This window comes from Microtus oregoni, unplaced genomic scaffold (assembly GCF_018167655.1).
Source record: "Microtus oregoni isolate MIOR12 unplaced genomic scaffold, Mior012 000027F_ref0000203, whole genome shotgun sequence".
Lineage (NCBI taxonomy): Eukaryota > Metazoa > Chordata > Mammalia > Rodentia > Cricetidae > Microtus > Microtus oregoni.
The window spans coordinates 18,056,998-18,084,493 of NW_024543086.1; the positions used below are offsets into that span (position 1 = coordinate 18,056,998).

Here is a 27,496-nt window from a genome sequence, read left to right on the forward strand (position 1 = left end):
CGCGCCGTAGCCGCGGGCCCCGGCTGGGCGCCACGCTACGGAGAAGGCGTAAGGCGTACCGGGTGGGCCGGGCGGGACGGCGGGCGCTACGGAGGCGGCGTAAGGTTGCCGGGCCGAGACTAGAGCTTCGGGGCCGAAACGCGCTAAGCCGGCGGAGCATCGCGGCTGGCGTAAAGGGGGCCTTAGTGCCCTCCGGTTGAAGTTGTGGGTCAACCGTTTGAGGGCCAGCACCAGGGCCGCGCCCGCCTAGCCCGACCGCGAGCGCTGAGAAGGCGCCGCCGGCTCGCTAAGGTGAGTTCCATGGTAGGCGGCGGGCCAGCCGGCCTAGGGACTCATAGAGCTCGGCCTCGGGGCATCAGCCCGGATACTCCGTGTTTGCCTTGGGAGCAACAGCCTGGTTTGTGGCAAGCTCGTGGGTGAGAGGGAAGGGCTGGTCGTGTGGGTCACTCGAGGCCAGCCCAGGAACCTCAGACGCAGGCGACCCTCAGTGCCTGCCTGTCCTTGAGTGCCCTCTTGTCTGGGACTAAGCAGCGTTGGCCCACTCTGTACGAAGGTGTATGTAGTGGGGTCTCTGCCTGAAGAAATCTGCAGCTACCTGGGGCGACAGAGTAGCGCGTGGGGCGTCCTGTGTGCCCTCCCATCCCACACTTCCTCTGTTTTTGTGGGCCTGTCAGTAGGCTGGGAAAGTTACAGAGTGGCCCCTTGACAGCTGCGGGATTTTCTTTTTGTTGTCTGGAAAGGGGGCCCTTCTAGGTCTGATCTGGGAACCCGTTTGTGTGGCTAGATGGCCCTTGCTGCGCTGGCTCTCAGGGTCCCAGCAGTTTGTTACTAGACACCAGTAACAGGACCGTGAAACACCTAGACTCTAAAACAGGATACCTTCCCGAGCTTCAGGACTCTAAACACCCAGGCCGAGAACCTGAGAACCTTCGTGGGCATTTGGGGCTGGCACTGTAGGTCAGCAATACCCGCATCAGGAAGAACCTCTCCTCAGTAAGGAACTTGAGTTCTGCTCCTCCAGTGGCAGTTCCCTTGTCTCAGTCTGGAGCTTGCCTCTGAGTTTCTCCCTGCTTCCAGAGTCTGGCTGTCAGGGATGTCCTCAGGACCACAGTTCTGTAGAATAGGACAATTGTGTCTTGTTGAACAGCAACCTTGTTTCCATGAGGTAGTTGATCCTACTTCCTTTGTGGTCTTCTGCTCCAGAGTGATGCTCCTATTTCTTTCCCAACATCTGAGAATCCCAGGAACTGTTTGAATGGCAAACAGGTCAGTGAGCTCAAGGAAGGCAGATTTAAGCCTTGCTGGATCCATGGCTCCAGATACTGTTCAGCGTTATGGGGACACTTACCAATCAAAACCTCTGCTGGCCATGGTATCTGAGAGCAGGAGGAGCCAGGCCCTGACCCCACATCTGGGTAGAAGCCTCAGCTTGGCCTCCAGAAGAAATGGGTTCTATGCTCTCCATCCTTGGATCCAGACTTTGCCCTGGTTCTGACTGTCAGGTTTTGTCTACTCCCAAGCTTTCCTGGCCCCTATTGTATATTATCCGGGCCTTGGGGTCAAACAGGTAAGCCCCATTTTACAGTTGAGGAAACTGAGGCTAGAGGACAGCAGTTGTCAAGGTAGGGGTGGGTGGAGTTCTGAGTCTCTGAACCCCTTTTTCCTTCCACATTTTCACCGGTGGTACTTGAGAGAAGAGCCTTTTTTGGTGCTCTAAGAGCCCTCCGTGTGTGCTGTTGATGAGGTGATCAGTTCAGAGCCTGAGGAAAGTAGAGTAGTTCTTTGTCCAGACATGTGCTCTCTAAGGTCAGCGCTGCCTCTCACTCCCCTAGACAATGGCTGGGGCTGAGAAAGCAAAATTAAAAAAAAAAAAAAATAGAAAAAAGCAGTAGATAAAAAAATGTTGAACTCTTTGGAAAAAAAACACAGAAAGCCAAGATCACCAGTAACTTGTCACATTGGTTTATCCTGGGGTCCTCACTGCCTGGCCTGGGAGGCAGAATGTGAAAAACAGCTATGGTCTTAAGGCTCTGAGCTCAAGCCTGGAAAAATGACACTTCCTGTCTCTCCCCCTCCCCCTCTCCAGGGGTGTGGATTGTTTTGTTTTTTCCTGGCTGTGCATCTCTTGCCTGGTCCCCACTTCATACTGGCTATGTCACCTGACAAGCAAGAGCATCCTGAAATGCATGTGCTCCTGGTTCCAGATGTTCCTAGTCTCCTAACCCCTCAGGCTGGATGCTCTCCGCCATTTGACCTTTCCACATTTCTGGTATGTCTTGGCTGTCTGGAGCCATTTGACCCTTATACGTCTGATACCATTCTGATTTATCCTGAGAGGTCTACCGGGGGCACCCCAGCTTCCTGAGTCTCCCCTTCTCAAGTCGTGTATGTTATTTCTTAGAAGGTCTTGGTACCCAACTCAGTCCAGCCCTACCCTGAGCAGGTAGCCAATAAACATCCTCAGTTGGCTGCTGATCATTGGTAGCCTTGGGTCAATTGACTTTATATATATATATAATTTTAAGCACATTGGTGTGACGGTGTTAGATTCCTGATCCAAACTGAGTTACAGACAGTTGTGAGCTGCCATGTGGGTGCTGGGAGTATTTGAACCGGGTCCTCTGGAAAGGCAGCCAGTGCTCTTAACTGTTGAGCCATCTCTCCAGCCCCAGGTCAATTGACTTCTAAGGTTGAAGAGCTCTCCTTATCTAAAAGGGCAGCATGTAGTCTCATGTGGAAACAGGGACCTGGCCTCATCTTGTTTCTCAGTCTGAGAAGGAACTTAGCAGCCTATGACCCTTGTGTAAGTGTCACTTACAGAGGAGGCTGAGGGTTGAGGCTGTGCTTGAAAACCTGCTTAGCCACATGATTGCCACTTTGTGAGTCATGGCATAATAACCATGTGAAACCTTGCGGCCAGGGGACCAAAGAACATCTTGATGTGGGCAACGTGTTGCTTCCCAGGCTGGTCAGACAGACGTTCTCTACCACAGTGTGGAGATACAGTAGTAATAGTGTGGGGCTCTAAGGTGCTGAACGGTCTCACTGTTCTTTGTATTCTTCTGCACAAGCTGCCGTATGGGAAGCCAGTGATGTAGCCAACTCTCTCTAAGGATGCACCAGGCACCAGGGCAGGTTTGCTCAAGTGTCCATGTTAGGAAACCAAGGGGAATATATGCATTGGCCTCAACTCTCTTTTATTGCCAAATGCATAGCCATGGCCTCCTGCTTCCCTGATACTGCTTTCCCCACTTCCCTGGTGGCTAAGCTGCAGGATGGGCTTGGGCAGAGCTTTGTGATAGTGGAAGAAACACATGTCGATAGTTGCCGTTTGAAAATGTCAAGGTGCAGCCGTGCCGCTGCTAATAGGATGGGAAAGCTGTGGAGTGCTCTTTGCTGCAGAAGTTGCTCCCATGCCCTCCTCCAGGGTTCTTAAAAAGTTGCCCTTTAGATATAAAGAACTTCCAGACTTTCTGTCCCTTTCTTAATCTTGCTGACCATACACCATTTGATGGAAAAATCAATGAGTTGTACAGCTTTTGGAGCGCCTGCTTTTATGCAGATGTGGAAAGGCCAGAGCTACTGGGGAAAGAAGTGCTGCCAGACGCGCTATGGCCCCTAGTGCTCCTGTCTCCTTTTGGAGCCAGCAGTGAGCTTGAGTGCCTTAGGATTCTTGTTCTGCTGATGGCAAGGCCACCAGGCTACCTTCTACCTTCTTTTTTAAAATTGTATTCCACAGCAAACAACACTGAACTTACGAACCAAAAACTGAAATCCTTTCTTTTCCTGGCAACATTTTGAAAAACATAATTTCCCTTTTCATAGTGTATAGCGAAGGTGGTATGCAACTCCAGAAACACAGAAAGAAGGCCGTTCAGGGACCGTTTCCCTGTCTAGGAGGCAGCAGGGTCAGCTGTAGATGTCTCAGACTAGCCTTGCCCCAGCCTCAAGAACTGCTGTAGTTCACCTCAGCAGGATCGGTGTGTCTCATTTGTTCTGAACAGGCCTGCAGCTGGAGACCCCACTGCTGTTCTGAGGTCCAGCCTAGAGAGAGTGTGTGTGTGAGAGACTCTGTGTAGCCCTGACTGTTCAGGATTCACTCTGTAGACCAGGCTGGCCTTGAATTCAGAGTCCCCTGCTCTGGAGTGCTTGTGTGTACAGCTACGTCCAACTCCACTCTCAGTTGCTTATGAGCTGGAGACCAGGAAGTACTTGGCAAAAATGGAAAAAAAATCTCGAACTCAAGGTTAAGAACTACCTTGTGATGTGTTCTGGCTTCCATTCAGGGGAGTGAGAGGCTTTAAGACAGCACCCTTCTTCCTAAGTCTTTATCCTACTCTTGGCCCTTAGGTGGGTTTTTCATTTTCAGTAGAATCTCTGGTTCACTTTCTGAGTTCAGCTCGCACCCTTTCTGTGTGTGCAGGTGAAGGGTGATGGCCACTGTCTCCAGTATTACGCATATGAGAAGGCAGTGGCTAAGAGAGTAGAGGAGGTTGCAGTGGCCCAGAAAGGAAGTGCAGGATGAGGACACATGAGTATCCTGCCTGCATGGCAACATCTGCCATAGTGAGCAGGTGCCGAGAAGAGCAGAGCTTTGCAGCTTGAAACAGTGGTTACCCATTGGCAGTTGGAGTGACTGAACAGTGCCAGGACCTGAGTCCAGGGAATCCTGGTGACACTCTGCTGTTCCCCTGAGTCCTGCCCCAATCTGGGCACAGTTCCCTGGCAGTACCTAGACAGCCTAGGCTTCCTTGCCAGCTACTACTGATCTGTGGCCCTGACGATGAACTCTACCCAGGGGCAGAGCCAAGTTGAGGAACATCAGGAGAGGATCTTGAATAACCCCCTCTGTTTTCCTACCAGTGCCACAGCCTGTTTGCCATGGACAGGTTGGTTCCTGTGGCAGTGGCAGTAAAGAGCCAGCAGACCGTGTTGTCTCCTGTGGTCTCTGGCTAGGGAACAGACACAACTTTTAAAGGGAAGGAGTGCCTAGGCAGCACATGCTTAGGTAGGGCAGTAAATAGAGGCTCTGGCCATAGCAGTGTGAAGAGGGCAGGGCCTGAACCACGCGGCCAATCAAGACTCATTTGCAGGACTTTGCTCATGCGGATAATCCCAAAGGCTGCATTTGGCATTCTTGGGCCAGAGTCCAAACCCTGATAGGAGGAGCGTGCTGTCTTGGTGAGTTCTGCAGTGGCAGCCTGTTCAAAAGTTGGACACACTGACATTTTGTCATCTGCGTGGCCTCAGGTGAGCTAGTTATGAGGCACCGTGCTTGTTTGATGGAGCTGCAGAGGTGGGAGTGCAGAGCCCCTTTCTCCGGGCCAGTGTTCTCTGGTGACCAGCCCTCTGCCCTGCCAGCCGGGCTCTCTGGCTTTACAGAAACTGTTTTGGGAGAAGCTGTGCTCGTGGGGTTTGGTATGAGGCTCTCCTGGGCCTCATACCCTCTTGGGTGTACCACCTGAGATGTCTGCCTATGGCCTGTCAGGGACTCCCACCTGGAATTCTTGTGCTGTGGTGTCTTGGCCAAAAAGAGGCTCCAAGAGCGGAGGGTGGTCCATTTCTGTGGAGGCACTCTGCCTGTTTCCAGGGAATGCTGTTCAGCCAGTTCTCACAGGGTTGTGTCCTCCCCTGGGGTAGATCCCAGCCTAGTTTCTTGAGGAGGATTCACTTCCTGTCCCCAGGCCATTTCCTCTGGAGCTGGCCTTGATATTCGCTGCGTTGCTTCCCAGCAGTGGTTTGGTCTTGGTTTCACAGCTGAACTGACTGCCTCCTGCCCTGGTAGGTACAACGCTAAGGGATGGTGGATAGCTATTGTTGCCAGGTGCGGCTAGCACTCAAGTTCTGTCCTGCCATGCACTGTCTCAAGAGACGAGTCATGATATTGGGGTTACTGCAGTTAGAATGGGAGAAGGTGGCCCTTTGTAAAATTACCAAGAGGAAGAGCTTGTGTGATAGGTTTCTACTCAGTTGGTGTGAGAACCCATTCTATTCTTATTTTACTGAGGTTGAGTACTGTGCTCAGGGCACTCCTAAATGGGGAGACAGGGAGACATTGTACTTCCTATACCACGAACCCTTGAAACACAAGGTCTCCCTGGCCTTGACTTAGTGATATCCCCCAGATTGTCCTGAGAATGAGGTATCCCACAAGTCCTTGGGAGCTCTGGGCAGGAAATACTGACTTGGCTGTTTTAATGTGGGGCAAAAAGACAGACTCTACTAAGGGACCCTCACGGTGGGACGGTGGGTTTGCAGCCCTTAGGTCTCATGGCTTTTTTTTTTTTTTTTTGGTTTTTCGAGACAGGGTTTCTCTGTGGTTTTGGAGCCTGTCCTGGAACTAGCTCTTGTAGACCAGGCTGGCCTCGAACTCCCAGAGATCCGCCTGCCTCTGCCTCCCAAGTGCTGGGATTAAAGGCGTGCGCCACCACTGCCCGGCAGGTCTCACGGCTTATGAAAGCCACGATGGTCCCCACCCAACCTCCAGCCCTGAGCGCCGGTGAGGAAGAACTGTGGGCCTGGCCTACCTGGGATGTACTGTCATGACCAACACCTTCTCTCAGAGGACCCTCAGAGCTGAAGGTGGAGCTGGGGACAACAGAAAGAAGCTGTTGATGTAGAGAGTACACCCTGTGTGGTTCTGTGCAGAATCCATGGAGGCATCATCCTGTCTTCTCGTGCTTGTCCTGGTGGTCTTCTCCAGCTGCCCTCAGCATGTGCAGAGAACATCTCAGACCAAGGCTGGGGACATACTAATCCACCTTGATAATTAACACTTTGGCTTTCAGAACAGTGACAGCCCCACTTCCTTGCTTCCTTGAGGCCTGATCTAGGCCACTGTCCCATTTAAAAGTAGAACAGTTCCCAAATGCAAATAAGGGAGGAACTGACTGATTTGTTTTGAAGTGGGAAAGGCATAAGTCCTAGGGCTGATAAGATGGGTGACCCTATCTCTCAAATCTTATGGCCCTTAGTCCACCCTGCCCCTTCTGCCTCTTGTTGGAGACTGATGTGGTTACACTTAAGTCATGTAGCAGCGAGACAGCGTCTGGGGTAGGATCTCTGAGAATCGCTATTTGCTGTGTCCAGCCTCCTAAGACAGCCTGACCTGCAGCAGAGGTCAAAGGGTGTTTGCTAAGCACACAAACTGGAGTAAAAGGAGGTGCAAGTGAAGTGCTTTCAGGAGAGGGGGCTTTGTCCACCAGCAAATCCTGTCAGAGAAGACAGCCCTTGGGGTGGCTCAGGCTTGCCACCTTAGTGGGGGCCATACTCTCTTCTCCTTCCTGTTCTCTTTGAGTACAGCCTAGGCAGCCAGAATGTGAACAAAAACTGGATCCACCTGTGTTGGCATTCTTCCGTGTCCCTGCCTGTCACCACATGCTAATTATATTGGTGTGCTCTGGCCTAGATGGGAGAGACCTGGGAGGAGCCAGCCTCCTTACCTCAAAGGGGAGGTCCCAGTGTCCCTGGCAAAGTGGCCTGGGTGTGATAATTGCTTCTATAGAGGGTTGGCCAAGCCAGAGAAACAGCCAACACTCTCTAGCTAGGGCTGCTACTGGATTCCCCTTCTACCCTTTCAAAGGTCCCTGAGTGCAGTTGTCAGAACCCAGAAGGAAGGCATGTAGAACCTTGTATACAGCTGTCTACCATACATGTGGAGTTAACAACCACCAGGTCTACAGAAGGTGCTGGGCAAAAGGCCTGCAGAAGGAAGGTGGGTTTCAAGAAGCACACGTGTACAGTTGGGTGTGGTGACACATGCTTATAATCCTATACTTGGGAGACTGTGGCAGGAGGATCAGGAGTGGAAGAACGTCCTTGGCTACATAGTGTTTTAGGCTAGCTTGGGATACATGAGAAATACTGATGCCAGCCTCTTGAGGTAAAAGGGCCCCCTAGGCCAACAAAGAACTAGTAGCCAACTGCTCTCTGGTGTGTGTGTTAGGGTGTAAGGGAGTACTAAGACTGCTAGCCTCTTTTAGGTGGCCTTTAGTCAAGAGGCTCCTCCACACACCAAGGGACTCTCTCCATCTTCACAGTGGATATGGTTGGGACTTTGTAGCATGGAGAACTGAGAGCATTGCTCTTCCTGCCTACCTTTCTTCTTTGCTCTGCACACTTAGCAAAAAAAGAATGTGCTGTCCCTACCTTTTCAAGAGATCCTATGCTCAAGGTATCCCCAGTGAGCAAGCACAAAGACAGGAGGAGGATAGTCCCTGGACAGGATGAAGAGAGGGATAGGTGCGGACTACAGGAGCTGTGGGGCAAGCAGCACTCAAGCCCATGCAGAACTCTCATATCTTCTGGAGAAGCAGGTAGGCAGTCCATGAGTCTAGTGCATGCTTTCACAGTGAATGTGGCAAGGCCCAGTGTTGGCAGTAGATCACCTCAGGACCCTATTGTAAGCAGTTTCTGCCCCGTGGGCATCTCCAGCTCCCAACACTCTTCTCTCCCTCTTACCTGCTCAGGGTTTGAATATGAGAGAGGAGCATCAGAAATTCTGGGGTGCATTTCTCACAGGAGTCTCCTGTATTGCCAGGGCTTGTCAGTTTGGGGGATTGTTCCAGCGCTGACAACCACAGGAGAGGCAGGTGCACTGGGTGACCATTGTAATGTGGGACTGGTGGACAGAGCATGTGTTGCTGGGCACCGGAACAGAATCCTGTCACCAACACCAACAGTTCACTAATACCCATGCAGAGCACACATGTCTTTGTCGAGCTAGAAAACAGTCTAAAGATCTTGATCAGGGCCAAGTGCCATGGTCATGCCTATAATTGTAGTACTCAGCAAACTGAGGCAGGAGAATTGAATTGGGAGTTTACTCCCAGTTTAGGCTACATTGTAAGACCCTATGTGAAAACAATCAGAGGCAGTAAGAGTGCAAGATTAGCTAAGGTTACTTAGTAACACCCTAAGTGGGCTAGGGAGTCAGGAAAAGCACCTTAACCAAAAAAGGGATACTTAGTAACTCAGTAATGTCATTTGTGATAATTTCATACTGAAAGGACAGCATTCTCGATATGTTAGGTTACACAAAATATGCTGAAATCTTTTTACCTGATCGTTGTTTTCGTTGTTTTGTGGGGTTTTTAAAGATTTATTTATATATATGAATGTTTTGCCTACATGTATGTATGTGAATCACATGTGTGACTGGTACTCATGGATGTCAGAACAGCATGTCAGATCCCCTAGAACTGGAATTATAGATGGTTTTAAACCATCTGGGAATCCCAACTCAGGTCCTCTGCAATAGCAACAAAGTACTCTTAACCATTGAACCATCTCTCAAGCTCCCTGTTTTGTTCATTTTTGAGACAGAGTTTCAGCATGTACCCCAGACTGTCCTAGAAATCTTGATTTCTTCTTCAGCTTCCCTAGTACTGGCTTACAGGTCTGAACATACCCAGTTCCACCTGTTATTTTTTTTAGCTTTTTATATTATTATTATTATTAGGCCAGGGAAAATGTGTACACATGTGGAAGTCAGAAGATGATTTTGGAAATTCCTCCACTGTGGCTTCTGGCCAGATCTCCAGCCCTCTCTTCGTTTTGTGCCTCTTTTGTGTGGCTTGCAGGAATCATGAACCTGTACTATACCGTCTGATCTGGGCTGGCCAGCCCTCGGTAAAGGAACACTTAGGAACATTTGTGGTCTCTTGTGCTGTGTAATCTCTGAGAGAAGCCACAGACAGCATGTAAATAAATGAGCACAGCCTTGTCTAGCCAAACCATTTGTAGACACTGAAATGTGAATTTCAAGCCTGACGTGGTAGCTTACACTTGTAGTCACAGTACTTGGGAGGCAGAGGCAGAAGGACCCTGAGTGGAAATGCAATCTGGGCTGCATAATGAGACCCTGTCTTCAGAAAAAGGGAATGTGTGACATTTTAGCTCACATACGTTTCATTTCTCATACACTTTCATTCTTTTTTTGGGGGGGGGGGAGGGGGGTTGCGGGTGTTAAAACAACTGTAAGCCAGGCTAGCTTTGAACTCACAGAAATCCACTGCCTCTTCCTTCCAGGTGTTGGAATTAAAAGCGTGCACCACAACTACCTGGCTTGTTTTCTAGCCATTCCAAAGTATGAATTCAAAGCTTTCAAATATCACAGGGTCACCAAGCCAATAGGGCCAGTCCCTTGGCAAAAGCAGTCCCTCACATGCTAACTCAGAAGGTAGCTGGGAAACACTACTTCATGGGAGAAACAGCTGGTTCTAACTGCAACCTCATGGTGAGAGGTTGCAGGACTACCTGACCCCATGCCTGGGTGTGTTGGAGAGGGTTTGGGCTTGATGCTGGTGGTCTTCTCAGGTGTCAAGTGCTGACTCTCAGAAGTACTACACAGGCTGTTACATATCATGTGGGCCTGTCCCTTGGTCCCATAGTACTTTAGGTGTGTCTCTTGGCTCCTTATATCAGCCTCCCCTCATCTATACCCTAATACCAGAGTCAGTATTATAGAGGCTTACTCAGAAGCCAGAGAAAGTGCTGTCAGTGGGTGGTAGGGGAGCCAGGGGTAGGAACTGCTAAAACCAGGACAAGTGTATGGTCTACGTATCCAGACACCTTAACCTAGTGCCCAAAGAGGGGACACACACACACACAGAGACCCAGTCACCCTGTGTGTGTTGGTCTCCCCAACTGCCAATAGGTATAAACTGGCTTTCCCTGCAGCACAAAAATCTACCCTCTTCCTCCCGGTCATGGACAGTTTCTCGAGTTCCCTGGCATTCTCCAGGTCTAGGGTTTGCCTGGTAAGGGTGTTTACACAGTCAGCAGCTGCCCTTCTAAAGGCACAGGTTGGCCCTGACCTCTTAGCTCTTCAAGGGCCATCTCGCTGTGCCTTCTGCTCCTTCGTTGTTTTTTCCTTTCCTGTGGGCTAAATGTCCCCTTGATAGTCTCTTCTGTGGTAAGGCAAACTGTTCTGATGGAAGACTAGAGACTAGTTTGAGAGGACGGTGGGTTTTTCAGGTTAGGGTGATAACCTGAAACCCTAATATGCCTCAAGTCAGGGAGCTGCAGCTCCATTTGGTGCTGACCTTTGGTCTTTGGCCTATATTCCCTTGTGGGGCTTGTCTATAGGATGTACCCTACAGTGCTGAAAACTTTAAAGTCATGCCCAGGTCCCTGAACCTCACTTTCCCCTCGTGTACCCCAGGCTGCTTGGCATACTGGGAAACTCTCCCAGGGCCTAGAGTTTCATCTGTGTGAATCACACTGTTTCTTCTCTCTTTTTATTCTGTTTATTTTGTTGTTGTCTCACTGACCAGCCGGCTGCCCTTTCTCCGGTGTGGGCATTCTCCTCTCTCCATGCTTCCTTTCGCGTGCCACCGGCCAGAGGTGACCAGGCCCGGCTCTCTACGTGGCCACTGTCAGGGGGGCCATGGGGAGCTCCGCCTCCTCCTTGGCTGCCGAGACGGAGTCAGACCACGGCTTCCCTGGGGGGCCACCCTACCCAGGGTCCCCGGCAGCAGCTGGCTGGTGTAGGAGCGGACATGGGGAGACTGTCTGGGGAAGTGCTCTGGTCACCAGACAGCACCCACGTCCCCGGGCCCGAAGGTAAGAAGGTGGGGAGGGGCAACCCTGAGGGGTCTTAGGCAGGAGACTTTTTCAGTGTGTCCCTCCTTGACACAGATGCTTGCTCAGAACAGGGGTCTCTGTTTATCAGTGCTCTCTGTCAACTCATTTCCCCTAAAGGTGCAGGAGCTATCTGATCTGGGGTTATTGCTGCTCTTGGCTGATGAGTCTGAGGCTTTCCCTTGCCTGAGGTTCTGCTATGTCCACTGTTGAGCAGTACCTGCCCATGGTCTTCTGAATTCCTATGAAGGCTGTCTGGAGACCCCTGCCTTGGAGGCTGATAACTTCAGCCCTTGTAGCTAGCATGTGTTAAGAGTGCTGACTTGTTTCACACAGTTGTCAGAACTGAACACTGCTCCCCTTTCCCAGCCTGTGGTACCTATGCTCCAGAATGGCTGTCTCTAGGGATGCCAGTCTGGCTGTGGGGAACCACAGCCTTTACCTGCATGCATGTCATTTTTAAAGGAAGGATATCTGGCACTCCCTATATAGCCAGGGTTCCACCTCAGGTTGCAGACCTGCTCTGTTCTAGAGAACCCAGGTAACACTCTGATCTTTTCTTTACTCAGAGAAGTGCATGGCTGTGACTTCCACAAACAGCTCACTCACCCATCTGTCGGGCATAGGAAGTTAGCTGGGCATGGAGCACAGACAGGAGCCTGCCTTCTGAGCTGGCAGACAAGTGACCTTTAGGAGATGCTGGAAGGAGGTACTGAGACCAAATGAGTCTGTAGATCTGAGTCACTCTACTGGTTGGGAGAGTCAACCACTGGAAATTCAAGGTCCAGAGAGACAGGACAAGCGGCACTATAGCAAGGATCTTCAAGCAAGTGGAGATGGTGCAGTTTCTCATGTGTGTGAAGGCATCACAGTGCCTCCCTGCCCTTAGTACTCAGGATGCTCCAGGCAGTATCTCTAATACAAGTTTTAACTCTGTTAAGCAGTTTTATTAGAATATGACTTATACACTGTCTTAGCTTTTCTGTTGCCATGATAAAACACCATTGATCAAAATCAACTAGGGGAGGGAAGAATTTATTTTAGCTTACAGTTCCACAGCACTGTCTGTCATTGAGGGAACTCAGGGTGGAAACCTGGAGGCAGGAGCTGATGCAGAAGCCATAGAGAAGTGCTGCTTGCTGGGTTGCTCCTTGTGGCTTTCTCAGCTTGCCTTATAGCATCCAGGACCACCAGTCCAAGGGTGGCACTGCCCACAGTAAGCTGGGCTCTCCTACATCTATCATCAGTCACGAAAATGCACCACAGAAATGCCCACAGGCCAGATAGTGGGGTATTTTCTAATTGAGGAGCTCTCTTCCAGAATGACTCCAGCTTGTATCAAGTTGACATAAAGCTCCACACACCATCAAATTCACCTGTTCTCAATGTATGTACAGATCATTTTCAATCAGTTCATAGCTTTGTACAAACCCTTATGAGTTAGTTTGCACCTGAACAAGATTCTGTTTGTGGTCTTTCCGTCCCTGCTCTGGCCCCAGGTAACCACTAACCTGCTTCCTGTTTGTAGGTTTACCTTTTCTAGAGATTTCACATGTGACCACATGTCTGACTGGCTGCTTTCACTCAGCAGACTGTCCCTAAGGTTCATCCCCATTGCAGCACGGACTTCCATCTTTGCATGCATCTGTGGTCTTCTGTTGTAGGAATAAGCTACGTTTGGCTTGTCTGCTCACTTAGCTCTTATGATGATGCCGTTTATAAACTTTCATGCTGAAGGTTTTATGTGGGCATGTGTTTAATTGTTTTGGGTGTATCCCTGATCTGGAGCTGCTGCTGTGTTTGTGGTGAGTTTACACAACATTCTGAGAAACACTGCTGTCTCGGGGATTGGCCCACTTACATTCCACCAACAGTGTTGGCAGTGTCCCCTGACTTTGATAATGCTTGCTATCATCTGTCTTTGACTCTAACCATCCTGCAGGGTGTGCAATGAAGCTTTACTTGATTTAATTTGCATTTTTCTGATGACTGTTGGTGTTGAACAGCTCATATTTTCATATGTGTGTATATGTATGTGTGTATCTCCTGAGGAAAAACTGTGAAGAGTCGAATGTCTAGGCCCACTGTGGCTTTGTGTGCTGAGGCTGTATGCTGCCCTTGTTTTCTGTCTGTGTCAGTAAGCAGCGCTCCAACAGAGAATGTCACCATGTACATGTCACATGGGTGGGTGGCTCTCCTGCTTTTATATTTTACTAAGTTCATGTGTGTAAATGAAAGTTCAAGGTTTAAATTTTAAGTGAGTTTGGGGGTGAGGGGTTGCTCAGCATTGTGTACCACACCCTGTTGCTGCAGATTTTGGCAAGCTGCGGCAAGAGGCAAAAGAACATTGCTGAGAGTTTGGTGTAGCCTGGGCCACATAATGAGTTCCAGGCAGGGCAGGCTGCTGAGCGAAACTCTGTCTCATAAAGCAGAAGTAAAAGCACAAGATTTGGGAGGTTATAAAAGCGGCACAGTGGCTAAGAGCACTCACCACTCTTCCAGGGGACCTGGGTTCAGTTCACATTGTGGCTCCTAACCACCTGAAACTCTGCTCCTGGGGTCCAATGGCTCTTCTGACATCTAAGGGCTCCAGCATGTGCATGGTACATATACATACATATATTGCTTAATATATGTGTATATTTAAAACACAAGATTTTTTTTTAATTTATTTATTTATTATGTATACAATATTCTGTCTGTGTGTATGTCTGTAGGCCAGAAGAGGGCACCAGACCCCATTACAGATGGTTGTGAACCACCATGTGGTTGCTGGGAATTGAACTCAGGACCTTTGGAAGAGCAGGCAATGCTCTTAACCACTGAGCCATCTCTCCAGCCCCCAACACAAGATTTTTTAAAATTTATTTATTTATTATATATACACTTTCCAGGATACAGTACCAGATCGCATTACAGATGGTTGTGAGCCACCATGTGGTTGCTGGGGATTGAACTCAGGTCCTCTGGAAGAGCAGCTAGTGCTCTCCAGCCCCCCAAAACACAAGATTTTTTGTTTTGTTTTTGAGACAGGATCTCTATGTAGCTTTGGAGCCTATCCAGGAACTCATTTTGTAGACCAGGGTGGTTTCAAACTCACATAGATAGATCTGCCCACCTCTGCCTCCCCAAGTGCTGGGATTAAAGGCGTGTGCCACCACTGCCCAACTAAAGCACAAGAATTTTGAGGCAGGTGAATCTCTGAGTTTGAGGCCAGCCTGGTCTACATATGAGTTCCAGGACAGACAGCTGGGACTACAAAGAGAGACCCTGGCTCAAAATAAATAAATCACAAGAGTTTAAAATCCAGAACTATGACTAGGCATGAAAGTGTGTACCTGTAATTCCAACACTCTAGAGGCAGAAGCAGGATCAGCAGTTCAAATACAACTTGGGCTATATGAAGAAAGGAAAAATTTAAAGACATCCAGAACTGTTTGGCTGGACAGATTCATCTGAGCTAAGCAAGGAGGTGGGATTAAGAGGAGAGAGAGACCCAAGACTTGAGGATGTCTTTACTTCCTACTACTCCAGCCTCTTGCCAGGCCCTTCCCCTCAATTGGCATCCCCAGTGTATACTAGTTCTCAGTAGGCTTAGGACTTAAGTAGGCAGCAGGCATCTGAGTTGAATCAGAAATAAACAGTGTTAATGTTCTGGAAGAGAGGGGATGGACATGACAGGGTTACTGCACTAGACAGGTGGCAGGAAAGCCTAAGGTGACACTACTCTGTGGACACCCTTCAGGACTCCTTCCCCACGTATGTGTATATACTCACACAGAAGTAACACAGCACAAGCCTAGGAAACAGACAGCCTTTCCCCTAGTGTTTGTAGGACATTGGGTGGACTGGGAGAAGCATAGGGCAGAAAGTAGCAGTTCCTCATCATATCTCTCAGGACTGCCGCCCCCAGTGAAGTGGTATTCTCCTTTTGGGTAACACCCATTGTATGGGTAAGAAGGCAACTCATCACCTGAGCACAGGAGATCAAGGTACAGTGGATTTCCCTCCTCCACCAATGAGAGCCCAGTATAGGAACCCTGCTTATATCCAGCCTCACCTGGCTGGTTGATCAGTAGACAGTTGATTCAGGCATTGGCTGCCTAGGGACAGAGATAAGGAGGACACACCCATCCAGAAAAATTGAGCAGGCCAGCCTGTAGTCAGCCCAGGAAAACAGCCTGGTACATCTCCCTGGAAAGGGAGACACTCCCCTCACCCTTATATAGGTCCTCAGGACAGGGTAAGAAACTGGCAAGGGTAGGGCGTGGAGCTGCTGCTTCGTCGAGCAAGGACATCCCATCTTTTAGTGGCCTAATTAGCTAACCTGTCCTTCCTAAGAGGGGAGAGACTTCTTGCCAAGACCACAGCAGGATGCAGCAACCTCTAGGTCCTCTGGGTGCTCATTTCCTGGTTACTCAGGTAGACTCTGTTGTAGCTTTGGAGCCTGTCACCTCCCTTTGCATGAAATCTGAGTGTTGCACTGCCCAGGGAGTCGAGAACAAAGCCCGTGTCCTGAAGAGTTGGAACTACTTCTGTGAGCTCATGTGCTGTGATTTAGGAGTATTTGTGTTGAGAATTCTAGAAAATCAAGTGCAAAACCCTTTTTTTTTTTTAATTTCTTTTTACTTCTGGATCTAGGAGTCGAACCCAATATCTCATTCATGCTAGTCAAGCACTCTGCCGCTTAGCTGTTATGTTGAGAGTTTCTCAGAGGTTTTGCCAAATTCTGTATACAGATTTTATTGGGTCTTCAGCTCTACAAAGACTTTTGTGGTGGTTTGTCCTTGCCTATGGACTTGAGGTCTTGAATCCTGGGTCCCTTCCCAGGCCTTTCAGTAAAGGACTGGTCATGGACTATGGGCATTAGCAGGTGAACCAAGGAGAGTAAAGGGTAGGGGTCCTGGGAGGTTCATAGCACACAGCTGACCAGAATTACCCTAAGAGTCCTTGGTCTTGAGAGGTTTTCTGGTTACAGAAGATGCACAGCTTGGCCTCTGGAACAAGTTTGATCTTTAGGCATTGTTTCTTTGGAGCTGTCCTATACTACAGCTGGAGTCTTCCTGATTTGGCTCATCTATATGAGTTTCCTGTGTGGTTCCTCTTTCTCCTCTCATCCCAGTCAATGGCCATGCTTTGGATTCAACTGGGCCAGACCCTGACCATCCCGGCTGTTTCCTGAGATGAATGAGCACCTGAACTTCCTCCCTAGTATTTTTGAAATTTGTATTAGTCATTTTTCTTCTTGCTATAACAAAGTACCTGACAAAACCCACTTAACAAAACAAGGATTTATTTTAGCTTACAGTTTTTGTGGGTACATATTCCATCAAAAAGAGGGGCTTGCCGGTGGGACTCAGTATATCTCAGAGGGATGAGAGTGACCGCCTGCCTCTGCCTCCTGAGTGCTGGAATTATAGCCACCACGCCTGGCTCATGTCAACAGTCAAGTCAGTCTCTTAACTATAAAGTTTATATAATTCCAGTATACAATGGCATAGAGTAAGTAAACCCCCTTCCAAAAGAGAGGAAATGGGGCATTGCAAAGTAAAATAGGGCCAAGGAAGACCAAACCCATACCCAGAAGCTCAGTGTCCTGTACCTGTGGCTTATTGTGACGTTCTCTAGACTCCAACAGCCTTGAATAACCCCATTCTCCACTTGTGCTGTCTCCAGCACACATAGCCGCTCTCTTAAGCCAGCTCCACTCCACTCCAGCAGCTTTCCTCAGCAGACATTCTATGGTCCTGGCATTTCCAGCATCATGGGGTGTTCATTGCATCTTGGAGTTTACCTTCATAGCATTGTGCCTTCTCGAGGCCTTGCAGAAAATCTAAGTATTCAAATATGTAAGCCTATTGGGCCATTTTTATTTAAACCATCACAGACAGTGCACAGTCCATTATTCAAGGAGAACTTGGCCATGGGCGCATGAGACAGCTGCAGTTAAGAAGCAAAGAAGCTCATGCTTTCTCCTTTTTTACATATTATTGTATGTTGTGTGTATACATGCATGCATGCCGTGGCTCACCTGTGGAGGCCAGAAGACACTTTATGAGAGTTGATCCTTTCCATCCACCATGTGGGTCCCCAGATGTCAAACTCAGGTCACCAGATTTAATGGCCCTCCTTTCCCCCTTTTCATTTAACCTGGAATCCCAGTCTATGGGATGGTGCTGTCCATATTCAGAGTGGGTATTCTGGGCTTGTCGTGGTGGGACATGCTGCTAATCCCAGTACTCGGAAGAGATAGAAGAGTCTTTATAAGTTTGAGGCCTGCCTGGACTACAGAGTGGATCGTCCCTCTTCAGTTAAACCTCTCTGGAAGCACCCTCAAAGATCCTGCCAAGGTGTGTCTTCTGTATGATTCCAGATCCAGCCGAGTAGACAGGAAGCATTAATTAGCCATCACAACCTTCCTCAGTCTGTATGGTCATTGGCCCAGGGCTGAATCAGAGAATGCCCTGAGAGCCCCCTAGGAACATTTCATGAGGATTGACTTACCTCAGGAGGTTCCTGGGAGGTAACCTGTCAAACTCACTGTGGCCCTCTAGGGCCCTCTGGGATGCCCATCTTGTGCTATGAAGTAGATGTGCAGGTGGAGACAACGGTGCTCTCGTATGGGAGAGGTGTCAGGGGACATCCTCTCTGCTGGCACGCTGTGTTCTGTCCTTAACCGTGAGCCCTCTCCAAGGAAAGGAGTGGAGGAGAGAGGTCTGGTGATCTCCAGGCTCTGACCTGAGCCTGGTACACCTGCACACTTGCTGCTCCAGGGCTCTCAGAGTTCCTTCTGTCCACTTGGGCCTTGCCCACTGTGGGCAAGGCCGTGGGCAGCTCAGCAGCTTCTGCACGGGAGCCTAAGCACCTCTACCTGTCTCTTCTGGGCTACCCAACCTACACAGGCAGGTGGAATGAGAATCAACCCTGGGCCCTTAGGCAAGTCATCTTTTGGAGGGAAGAATTCGGTTTATTTGTTTGTTTGTTTTTCTGAAGAGGAATGTCTTCCTTCTTCCTGAACCAAAGGTTAGAAGCATAACTTCGTGCGTCATTGTAAAAGGCAACTGATTTTCCCAGAGGCAGAGCAGCTATGGTTAGTTCTACAGATAGGTATTGTGGAAGTGTGTTTGCAGCTCAGCTCATCCCTGTTGTGGAGCCCAGCACCCTTTCCATCCACGTGAGGGACCCAACCTGGGAGCGGGTAGTCAGGCCAGGAGCCCAGGAAACCCGCCTCCACCCAAGCCCAGGGACTGCACTCCATGTATTCTATTTGTTCAAAGCCCAGAAGCATGTCAAATTCTTAAAATAATGCAAGGTGCAAGCCTTATAACCTCACCTCCATCCAAGCTCACGCTGTGTCTGCTTTGTGTCCTCACTGTGCTCAGGTAGCCTTTCCAAGAAGGATCCACAAGCCTCCCAATACTCATGGCCACCCTGCTACAAGCTTGGTGGTGTGGAGTGTGCTAAGCCCATAGGAAAAGGCCAGAATGCCCAGGTTTAGCTTTGATTCCACCCTGACCTGGGGCTCAAGGAGTCTCCCTTGGCACCTATGAATGAGGGAAGCTGAGGATGTGCACTGGGCAAAGGCTTAGGCTGTTCTTGACTGAAGACTGCCCCAACCATTATCCCTCAGAACATTGCTGACCGCAGGGTGACCACACTTTCCATATTGCTGGCTCTTCATCCAGTCAGGCATCTACCTCAGCCCCAGTCACCCTCCATGGAAAAGTGGTGTCCTTCTCCCCATGGATCATTGTGACTTTAGGCCTCAAAGAAGCCACACTAATCAGGTTCTTCCCTTGCAGCCACACGCATTCTCCTGGGTCTATGGCCACAGTTGGGGAGTGGTCCTGTGCGCGCTGCACCTTCCTGAACCCTGCCGGCCAACGCCAGTGCTCCATCTGTGAGGCCCCCAGGCACAAGCCAGATCTTGACCAGATCCTGCGGCTCAGCGTGGAGGAGCAGAAATGGCCCTGTGCACGTTGTACATTCCGGAACTTTTTAGGCAAAGAGGCTTGCGAAGTGTGTGGCTTTACCCCAGAGCCCGTTCCTGGAGCCCCTCTGCTGCCCATTATCAATGGGGTCCTGCCCAAGCCACCCACCATACTGGTGGAACCAAAGGGCAACTGCAAGGAGGAAGCAGGCCCTGTGCGGACAGCAGGGCTAGTAGCCATGGAGCCAGCCAGAGGGCACTCTGAGGAAGAAGAAGAAAAGGAGCAGGAGGACGAACGGGAAGGGGCAGAGCCTGGCAGTGGCTGGGCATGCCAGCGCTGTACACTGCATAACACACCAGTGGCCAGCTCTTGTTCTGCCTGTGGGGGACCCCGGAAACTGTCATTACCTCGCATCCCCCCAGAGGCCCTGGTGGTTCCTGAGGTTGTGGCCCCTACTGGCTTCCATGTTGTTCCTGCTCCATCTCAGCCTATCCTCCCTGGGGAAAGTGCTGATGCTGATTCTCCTTCCACCAGCCAGGGTTCCATCTCCACTGACCAGGAGCCCCCCAGGGTACCACCCTTCAGCCCCTTCTCACCCACCCTACAGAACAACCCTGTGCCCAGAAGCCGCCGGGAGGTTCCCCCTCAGCTTCAGCCACCTGTGCCTGAGGCTGCTCAGTCCTCGACCTCCACAAGCTCCAAAGGGCCCCCACAGGGCCCTGGACGAGCTGCAGCTGGGGCCTCCCGCCTAGCTGAGCTGCTGTCAGGCAAGGAGTTGCTACCAGGCAAGCGACTGAGTGAATTGGAGGAGGAGGCCCCAGAGAGCAGTCCTGCCCGCTGTGAGTCGTGCAGTGATGTCATTGACCTGGCTGGAGACACTGTGCGCTACACACCTGCCAGCCCCTCCAGTCCTGACTTCACCACCTGGTCATGTGCCAGGTGCACGCTTAGGAACCCCACAACAGCCCCCAGGTGTTCAGCATGTGGCGGCTCCAAGCTGCATGGTTTCCAGGAGCACAGTGAGCCCCCTACCCACTGCCCCGACTGTGGTGCCGACAAGCCTGGCCCCTGTGTCGGCTGCTGTGGACGAGCTCCCTCAGCACACAAGGCTGCCCGTCTCTTGCCTGATCGCCTGGGCCAGTGGGCCTGCCCTGCCTGCACCCTGATCAACACACCTCGGGCCAAGCACTGTGCAGCCTGCCATACACCACAGCTTCTAGTGACCCAGTGCCGGGGGGCTACACCCCTGAGGCGCAGGGAGAGCATGCATGTGGAGAAGCGGAGGCAGACAGACGAGGGCGAGGCCAAGGCACTGTGGGAGAACATAGTGGCTTTCTGCAGAGAGGTAAGGAGCTTCTCTTCTGAGGCTGAGAGGCAGCTTGGCCCAAGGTAACTAACATTTACCTCCACTATTCATGTCACAGTCCCTTAGCTCCCAGGCCTAGGAGGCCCCCAGGCCTCCCGTGTCTAAGCCCACAGAGAGATGAAGATACAGTGAGGCTGTCCAGCACAGGGCAGCATGCCCCATTAAAGCTCAAGGTTGGGATACCTGGTGCTCCATTTGAGCTGCAGAGCCTGAACCCTGGGTGGCTTCACCCTTGGGTCAGCTGAAGGAGCAGCTGGAGCTGTGCCATCTCCCAGGCTAACATGCTCACTGTGGCCTGGTTGCCACTGGCCTACAGTGTCATGGGCAGGAAGACCATGTGTCCACATGCCCACTCAGGATCATCCTGATGGTGAGCCCTTCAAACCATTCAAAGTTGCCTAGCACCAAGGTCGGTATAATATGCAAGAACCCCACCCCAACCTTCTAAAGCTCTCTTGGGAGGGTGGGGTCTTTCCCCCAAAAGGTAGAGTGGAATCATTCTGGGCCTGAGGCTGCCCTGCCCAGCCTGAGTGTCCGGCCATGGTCCCTACAGAACAGTGTGAACTTTGTGGATGACAGCTTCCCCCCCGGGCCTGCATCTGTCGGCTTCCCAGTGGGCGACAGCGTCCAGCAGCGAGTGAAGCAGTGGCTGCGGCCCCACGAAATCAACTGCTCTGTCTTCAGGGACCACGGCACTCCGTGGTCAGTCTTCCACACCCTGAGGCCCTCTGACATCCTACAGGGCCTGCTGGGGAACTGCTGGTGAGGCTCCAGGTTTCTGCCAGGAACAGGCAGGCTCAGGGGAGGATGGAGGCTACTGGTCCAGTTGTGGGCATGTTGTGAAGTTGCCTGGCTCCATCCAGGTTCCTGAGTGCGTTGGCAGTCCTGGCTGAACGTCCCGACCTTGTGGAGCGGGTGATGGTTACACGTAGCCTATGTGCAGAGGGTGCCTACCAGGTGCGGCTGTGCAAGGATGGCACGTGGACCACAGTGCTTGTGGACGACATGCTGCCCTGCGACGAGGCTGGCTTTCTGCTCTTCTCACAGGTGGGACAACAAGGTGGGAGGCCGGGCCAGAAAGCCAGGCAACCTCTGACTCTGATCCCTCCCCCAGGCACAACGGAAGCAGCTGTGGGTGGCCCTCATTGAGAAGGCGCTGGCCAAGCTGCACGGCTCCTACTTTGCACTCCAGGCAGGGCGTGCCATTGAAGGCCTGGCCACACTCACCGGTGCCCCCTGTGAGAGCCTGGCGCTGCAGGTCAGCTCCACTAACCCCCGAGAAGAGCCTGTTGATACTGACCTCATCTGGGCCAAAATGCTGAGTTCTAAGGAGGCTGGGTAAGAGGCAGTCACTGCCATCGTCTGTGGCATTGGGAGGAGAGAAGAGTGGAGTGGTGGGAGAAGTGGGGCCAGTGCCCTCTGACTGTGCCGCATCTAACTAGATGCTTAGCGAGCCATAGCTAAGAAGTATAGCCGTTCTAGGTGGCCACCCTAGAAAGAGCCCAGATCTCATTACCTCTCACTTAGGAAAAGACAGGCAAGAGTTCACAGAGGGACCCCGAGGAGTAGGTTGGTGTTGTGAACCTTGGTCTTGCAGAGTCTAAACCCAAAGACCTACGGAAGCTCTAGTCCTGGAAGAGGATGCCAAAATACCTGCCTCCCCTGAACCTGGGTAGTGCTACTGCCCACATTTCAGGCCCAAGCCTTCAGAAACCAGCTTGTTGTAGCCAGACACGCTGAGCTCATCCAGAAAGCACGTGTCACATGGGTCCCAGACTATACACCCATGTTCAGGAAGGGTCATCTCCCCTGTTGTCCATCCATTCCATCAGCCAGTGTCACTCTGCCCAAACAGGTTTCTCATGGGTGCCTCCTGTGGGGGAGGTAACATGAAGGTAGATGATGCTGCTTACGAGAGCCTGGGTCTGCGCCCCCGCCATGCTTACTCCATCTTGGATGTTCGTGATGTTCAGGGCTCCAGGTAAGGGCCCAACTGGCTGAGGGTGGACAAGTGCATGGGCACAAAGCACATGGTTCTTGGTTCTCAGTCCTGTGATCTCCAGGCTCCTGCGACTCCGGAACCCTTGGGGCCGTTTCTCCTGGAATGGCAGCTGGTCAGATGAGTGGCCACACTGGCCAGGGCACCTGCGAGCTGAGCTCATGCCACATGGCAGCAGCGAGGGTGTTTTCTGGATGGAGTATAGTGACTTTATCAGGTACCTGGATGCCCTCACCTTTCCTGTGGCCAGATCCTTGGGGATCTGGTCTAGATAAGCAGTTTGTCTGTGTCCCAGCTCCTGCGGGCCTCTGAAAGGCAGCTCTTGGTCTGGCCAAGGAATTTAGGTTTATATGAAGCAGGGCTTGTGTGTGTCATTCTATACCCCGTGGTATTCAGGAACCATATCAGTTTGCTGTCACTGTGGCAGATGCTGGAGAAGAATGGCTTAAAAGCAGGAGTGAATAGGTATGCTAGCACACACATCTGTAATCCCAACGCTCCAGCAACTGAGGGAGGAGGGTCCCAAGTTCCTGAAGTACATAATGAGTTTCAGGCCAGCCTGGGCAATATGAGACCCCATCTCAAAAATAAAACTTACTTTGTTCATGGCTTCAAAGATTTTAGTACATGATCAGCTGACCCTTGCTATAGATCTGGTGAGGCAGAAGGGTATAGTAGAGCAAAGTCTCACCTCGTTGCCGTCAAGAAGCAGAGATAGACAGATAGAGGCCACACATAACCTTCAAAGACCAGGCCTGAACCTGGAAGTGTCCTTACTCCAACCAGGCACCACCTCTTGATAGCCTGTTCATTCAGCTATGAACTCATCAATGGCTTCACCCACTGATGAGGTCAGTTCCCTCCTGATTGCAGTAGCACCACCAGCCAGGGACCAGATACTTCACATGCAAACCACAACAGGGCTACAGCCTAGAGAAGTGCTTTCTGCTTAAGGGACTCCCAGGGCCGGCAAAGAGTGGTGGGAGACAACTAAAAGGGAACGGTAAAGCAGGGAGACTGCTGTGAGTGCTGAAGGCTGAGAGCAGAGGCCGTAGTGTGGGCACCGCATCCCAGAGCTGGGGCATTGGGCTGCACTCTGCTCAGCTGCCCCTTTCCCTCACTGTCTAGGTACTTTGACTCTGTGGACATCTGCAAGGTACACTCAGATTGGCAGGAGGCACGGGTTCAGGGATGTTTCCCAAGCACTGCCAGTGGACCAGTGGGTGTGACTGCGCTGACAGTGCTGGAGCGTGCCTCCCTGGAGTTTGCCCTTTTCCAGGAGGGCAGCAGGTAGGCAACAGGTTGAGCACTCTACCAAGCTAGAAGCTCATGGCTGTGGCCACACGAGCAGCAGCCTGTTATCTCTGGCCCTCAGGCGCTCGGATTCAGTCGACAGCCACCTCCTGGATCTGTGCATCCTGGTGTTCCGGGCCACTTTTGGCACTGGTGGCCGCCTGAGCCTGGGCCGCCTCTTGGCCCACAGCAAACGTGCTGTTAAGAAGTTTGTGAACTGTGATGTCATGCTGGAACCTGGCGAGTATGCTGTGGTGTGCTGTGCCTTCAACCACTGGAACCCTGCTCCACCAGGGCCCCCTGCCCAGGGTAAGGGCCCCAGCCAGATGAGGCCCATACCCACCTTCCCACCCTCTGAGCCCCAAAGCCCACCCACGGGAAAGCTGCTGGCTCCGTTATCCACACCCCTCACAGCCTCCAGCCCCTCAACAGGGGTCCCCCGAGGTGCCCCCGAGCCACCCGGCCACGTACTCGCAGTGTACAGCTCCAGGCTGGTCATGGTGGAGCCGGTGGAGGCGCAGCCAACCACACTGGCCGATGCCATCATCCTGCTCACTGAGAGCCGGGGCGAGCGGCATGAGGTGGGTGGGGTCCTGATGGGGGAGGGCAGCGGGTGGGCAACCACCAGCCCTGGCCCACCCACCCTGTGCCTGTGCCCAGGGCCGAGAGGGCATGACCTGCTACTACCTGACTCATGGCTGGGCGGGGCTCATCGTGGTAGTGGAGAACCGGCACCCCAAGTCCTATCTGCATGTGCAATGTGATTGCACCGACAGCTTCAATGTGGTATCCACACGTGGCAGCCTGCGCACCCAGGACAGTGTACCACCCCTGCACAGGTGGGTACCTGCTGTTTTTTTCCCCTACCCTAGGCCCTGGTCTCCCACTGATCCTCATCGACCCTTTCCTGCAGGCAGGTCCTGGTGATCTTGTCCCAGCTGGAAGGCAATGCTGGATTCTCTATCACCCACCGCCTGGCACATCGCAAGGCAGCTCAGGCCTTCCTCAGCGACTGGACGGCCTCTAGGGGTACCCACAGCCCCCCACTCACACCTGATGTGGCTGGTCTCCATGGACCCCGGCCACTATGACTACAGTTCCCTAGGGCAGGGCCTACATGCAGATCCACCCACCTGCCCTCCCGACGTGCACTTTATGAGGGAGACCCCCAATGGAGGATGCTTGAACCAGAATCTCAGGACCCTGCCCAGGGAGCCGCCGGCTACAGGGTGCAGCCTCCCCTGGGCCTCCCTCCCCTCCTCCCACACTCCAAATACCCTCAGTCCCCCACCAGGCCTCCCAGCTGCCATGCTGAATACCTCGAGCCGGGTGGGCTTCATTCCAGTACTTCTATCCTGAGCCCTGGGGACAGCTTCAGGTGGCCAAGGCCCTGTGAATATGCAGTCACTTGCTATAGAAAGGCAGTCTAGATATATGTTCAGAGAACCAGATCTGGGGGTTCAGAGGCCATGATCCTGCCTTGAGAGCCTGGGCAACCCTTTGTGGAGGCTCCGATCTGCTGCTTCCCCCCCTTGGTTTGTTCCCAAGCCCAGCTCCCTGCCTAGTGAGCAGGGTCCTGATAGCCTTGGCACATGAGCGGCGCATTGCAGGAAACAGATGCCTGGTGGCCATCAGCCAGGGCTTGGGGACAGCTGCCCCTCCTGCAACACTATGCAATTCCTGGAGCACCTTCCAGGATCGAAGCCATGATGGGGTGGCAGGTTGGGAGCCAGACCCTGCCCGGCTGTCTGGAGAAGCGCTTCGTCCTTAGCTTCCCTGGCCACAATCAGCACTGTCCCTTGGCCTCAGTCTGTCCACAAAGAAGGACACTCCCCAACCCAGTCCCATCACAGGCACATGTAAGGTATGACTACTTCCTCGCCTAGATGAGGGAGCCAAGCTGCCCACCTGCCCAGCATTCCCCTAGCTGCTTGTCAGAGCCCTTATCTGTCACATGGACGCCTGAGTCATTTCCTGGGCCCCCCCACCTGGCCGCCACTGTCCTGCAGCCCCATAGGCAGTGGGCAGCTCGCACACCCACTGTCCTTGCCTCCATGGGGCTTGCGAGGGTTTTTATACCTAGAGAAACATTCCCTTCCCCTCTGGGCCTCCTTTTACTCTGAGCTGTGAATATTTTTAACCCTGTAAATAGGACCAGCTCTTCGAACACAGAGACTATTTTATCAGCTATCAGTCCCTTCCTTGTTCGATGACTCCATAGGCCATTTCCACTCAGGCTCCAAGGACCAAATAAAAGTGTTTTGTTTTGTAAGGGAGCTTTCAGTCTTTTGTCACCCTCTCTGTCCCTACACACACAGAAACAGGCTGTTCCAGAGGCCAGCGCGGGGATAGAACTGTGCAGAAGAGTACCAGTTCTTGCTTCTGCCTAAGATGAGATGAGCTATGAGCCAGCCAGACGAAGTAGTGAGTATCCAGGTGAGACAGGCTGGAGCCAGACCCTAGGGTTTTAGCCCTACAGCCAGGTAGGACCAACATGGTGGGCAGGACAACATGTGTGCAAGTATTTTTTTTTTCCTTCCTGCACTGGGGGGGGATGAAGGCTGTCTGAATCCATCAGTCACCAGGAAGGAGCAGATGGAGCCAGAGGGTGAGTGGGACTGTAGCTGCTGCTCTCTTCTTAGCTGTGTCCCCTCCCAGCTTGGTGCAGGCTGGGCCCATCTCTGGCCAGCAGCCCAGGCCCCTTCAGGAGCTAGAGGATGCCCCTGGGCAAGCGGGGGCTGAGGGTTCACGGCCAGAGTGCGCCGCGTAAGAGGCCTGTCACAGGCCAGCCCCATCGAATGTGAAAGCAATTAAAGCCACCAGCAGTGTTCGCTCCGGGCGGGCCTCGGGCAGCGGGGCAGCTGCCACAACACATCTCACCTCGCCGCCCACAGCGCCTTCCCTGCCCCGATGCGGCTGCGCACCAGGCTGGACCATCTCTTACAGTGGAGGGGCAAGACCTGCACCTATGCGTACTTAGGGCAGGAGCCAGCTCTGGGCACCTTTGGCAGCCAAAGATCAGTTAGTTCCTCTTTCTTCTGCCCTGTTCCACCTGGCACCACTATACTGGCCCCTGCAGCTCCAGCCCCAGAACAACTCGAGAAAAGGCAGGACTCTAGTATTGGGGCAAGATGGAGGTCCAACTGCTAATGCTCACCCACTCTGATTGGTCCCAGCAAACACTTTCCCCTTCCCTTCCCCATGGACCCCAGCATATGGGGAAGGGAAACAAAGGGGCATTCAGAAGGAAGTTATACACATAAGCAAAACTCTGGCTAGTATTGGGAGGGGGCTAGGGCTCCTCAAAAGGCTGCTGAGTGCTTG

At 52.0% G+C, this 27,496-nt stretch overlaps 1 protein-coding gene across 5 annotated transcripts; it reads left to right on the plus strand.

Moving 5' to 3' along the window:
* Capn15 (calpain 15) lies at positions 1-26,441 on the plus strand. Of its 5 annotated transcripts, XM_041676270.1 has the most exons (13): positions 1-291; positions 11,277-11,565; positions 19,386-20,859; positions 21,434-21,642; positions 21,744-21,927; positions 21,995-22,218; positions 22,736-22,861; positions 22,944-23,096; positions 24,008-24,169; positions 24,255-24,481; positions 24,587-24,753; positions 24,833-25,011; positions 25,086-26,441. In XM_041676270.1, the coding sequence occupies exons 2-13, from the start codon at positions 11,390-11,392 to the stop codon at positions 25,261-25,263; spliced, it is 3,459 nt and encodes a 1,152-aa protein (XP_041532204.1). In that variant the 5' UTR covers positions 1-291; positions 11,277-11,389; the 3' UTR covers positions 25,264-26,441. The 5 variants fall into 5 exon arrangements, 4 of the variants coding, with proteins under 4 accessions (XP_041532204.1, XP_041532203.1, XP_041532205.1 ...); XR_005976472.1 differs by lacking the exon at positions 24,587-24,753 and having other exon boundaries at positions 25,086-25,227; XM_041676269.1 differs by having other exon boundaries at positions 24,255-24,753.
* The last annotated feature ends 1,055 nt before the right edge of the window (positions 26,442-27,496 follow it).

Excerpts from the sequence above, each read along its gene's own strand:
- Capn15 (XM_041676269.1), top strand. The coding sequence starts at position 11,390 with ATGGGGAGCTCCGCCTCCTCCTTGGCTGCCGAGACGGAGTCAGACCAC. Across the intron at positions 21,643-21,743 it reads GGCCTGCTGGGGAACTGCTG|GTTCCTGAGTGCGTTGGCAG; the intron begins GTGAGGCTCCAG and ends GGCTCCATCCAG. Across the intron at positions 24,754-24,832 it reads GCCGGGGCGAGCGGCATGAG|GGCCGAGAGGGCATGACCTG; the intron begins GTGGGTGGGGTC and ends GCCTGTGCCCAG.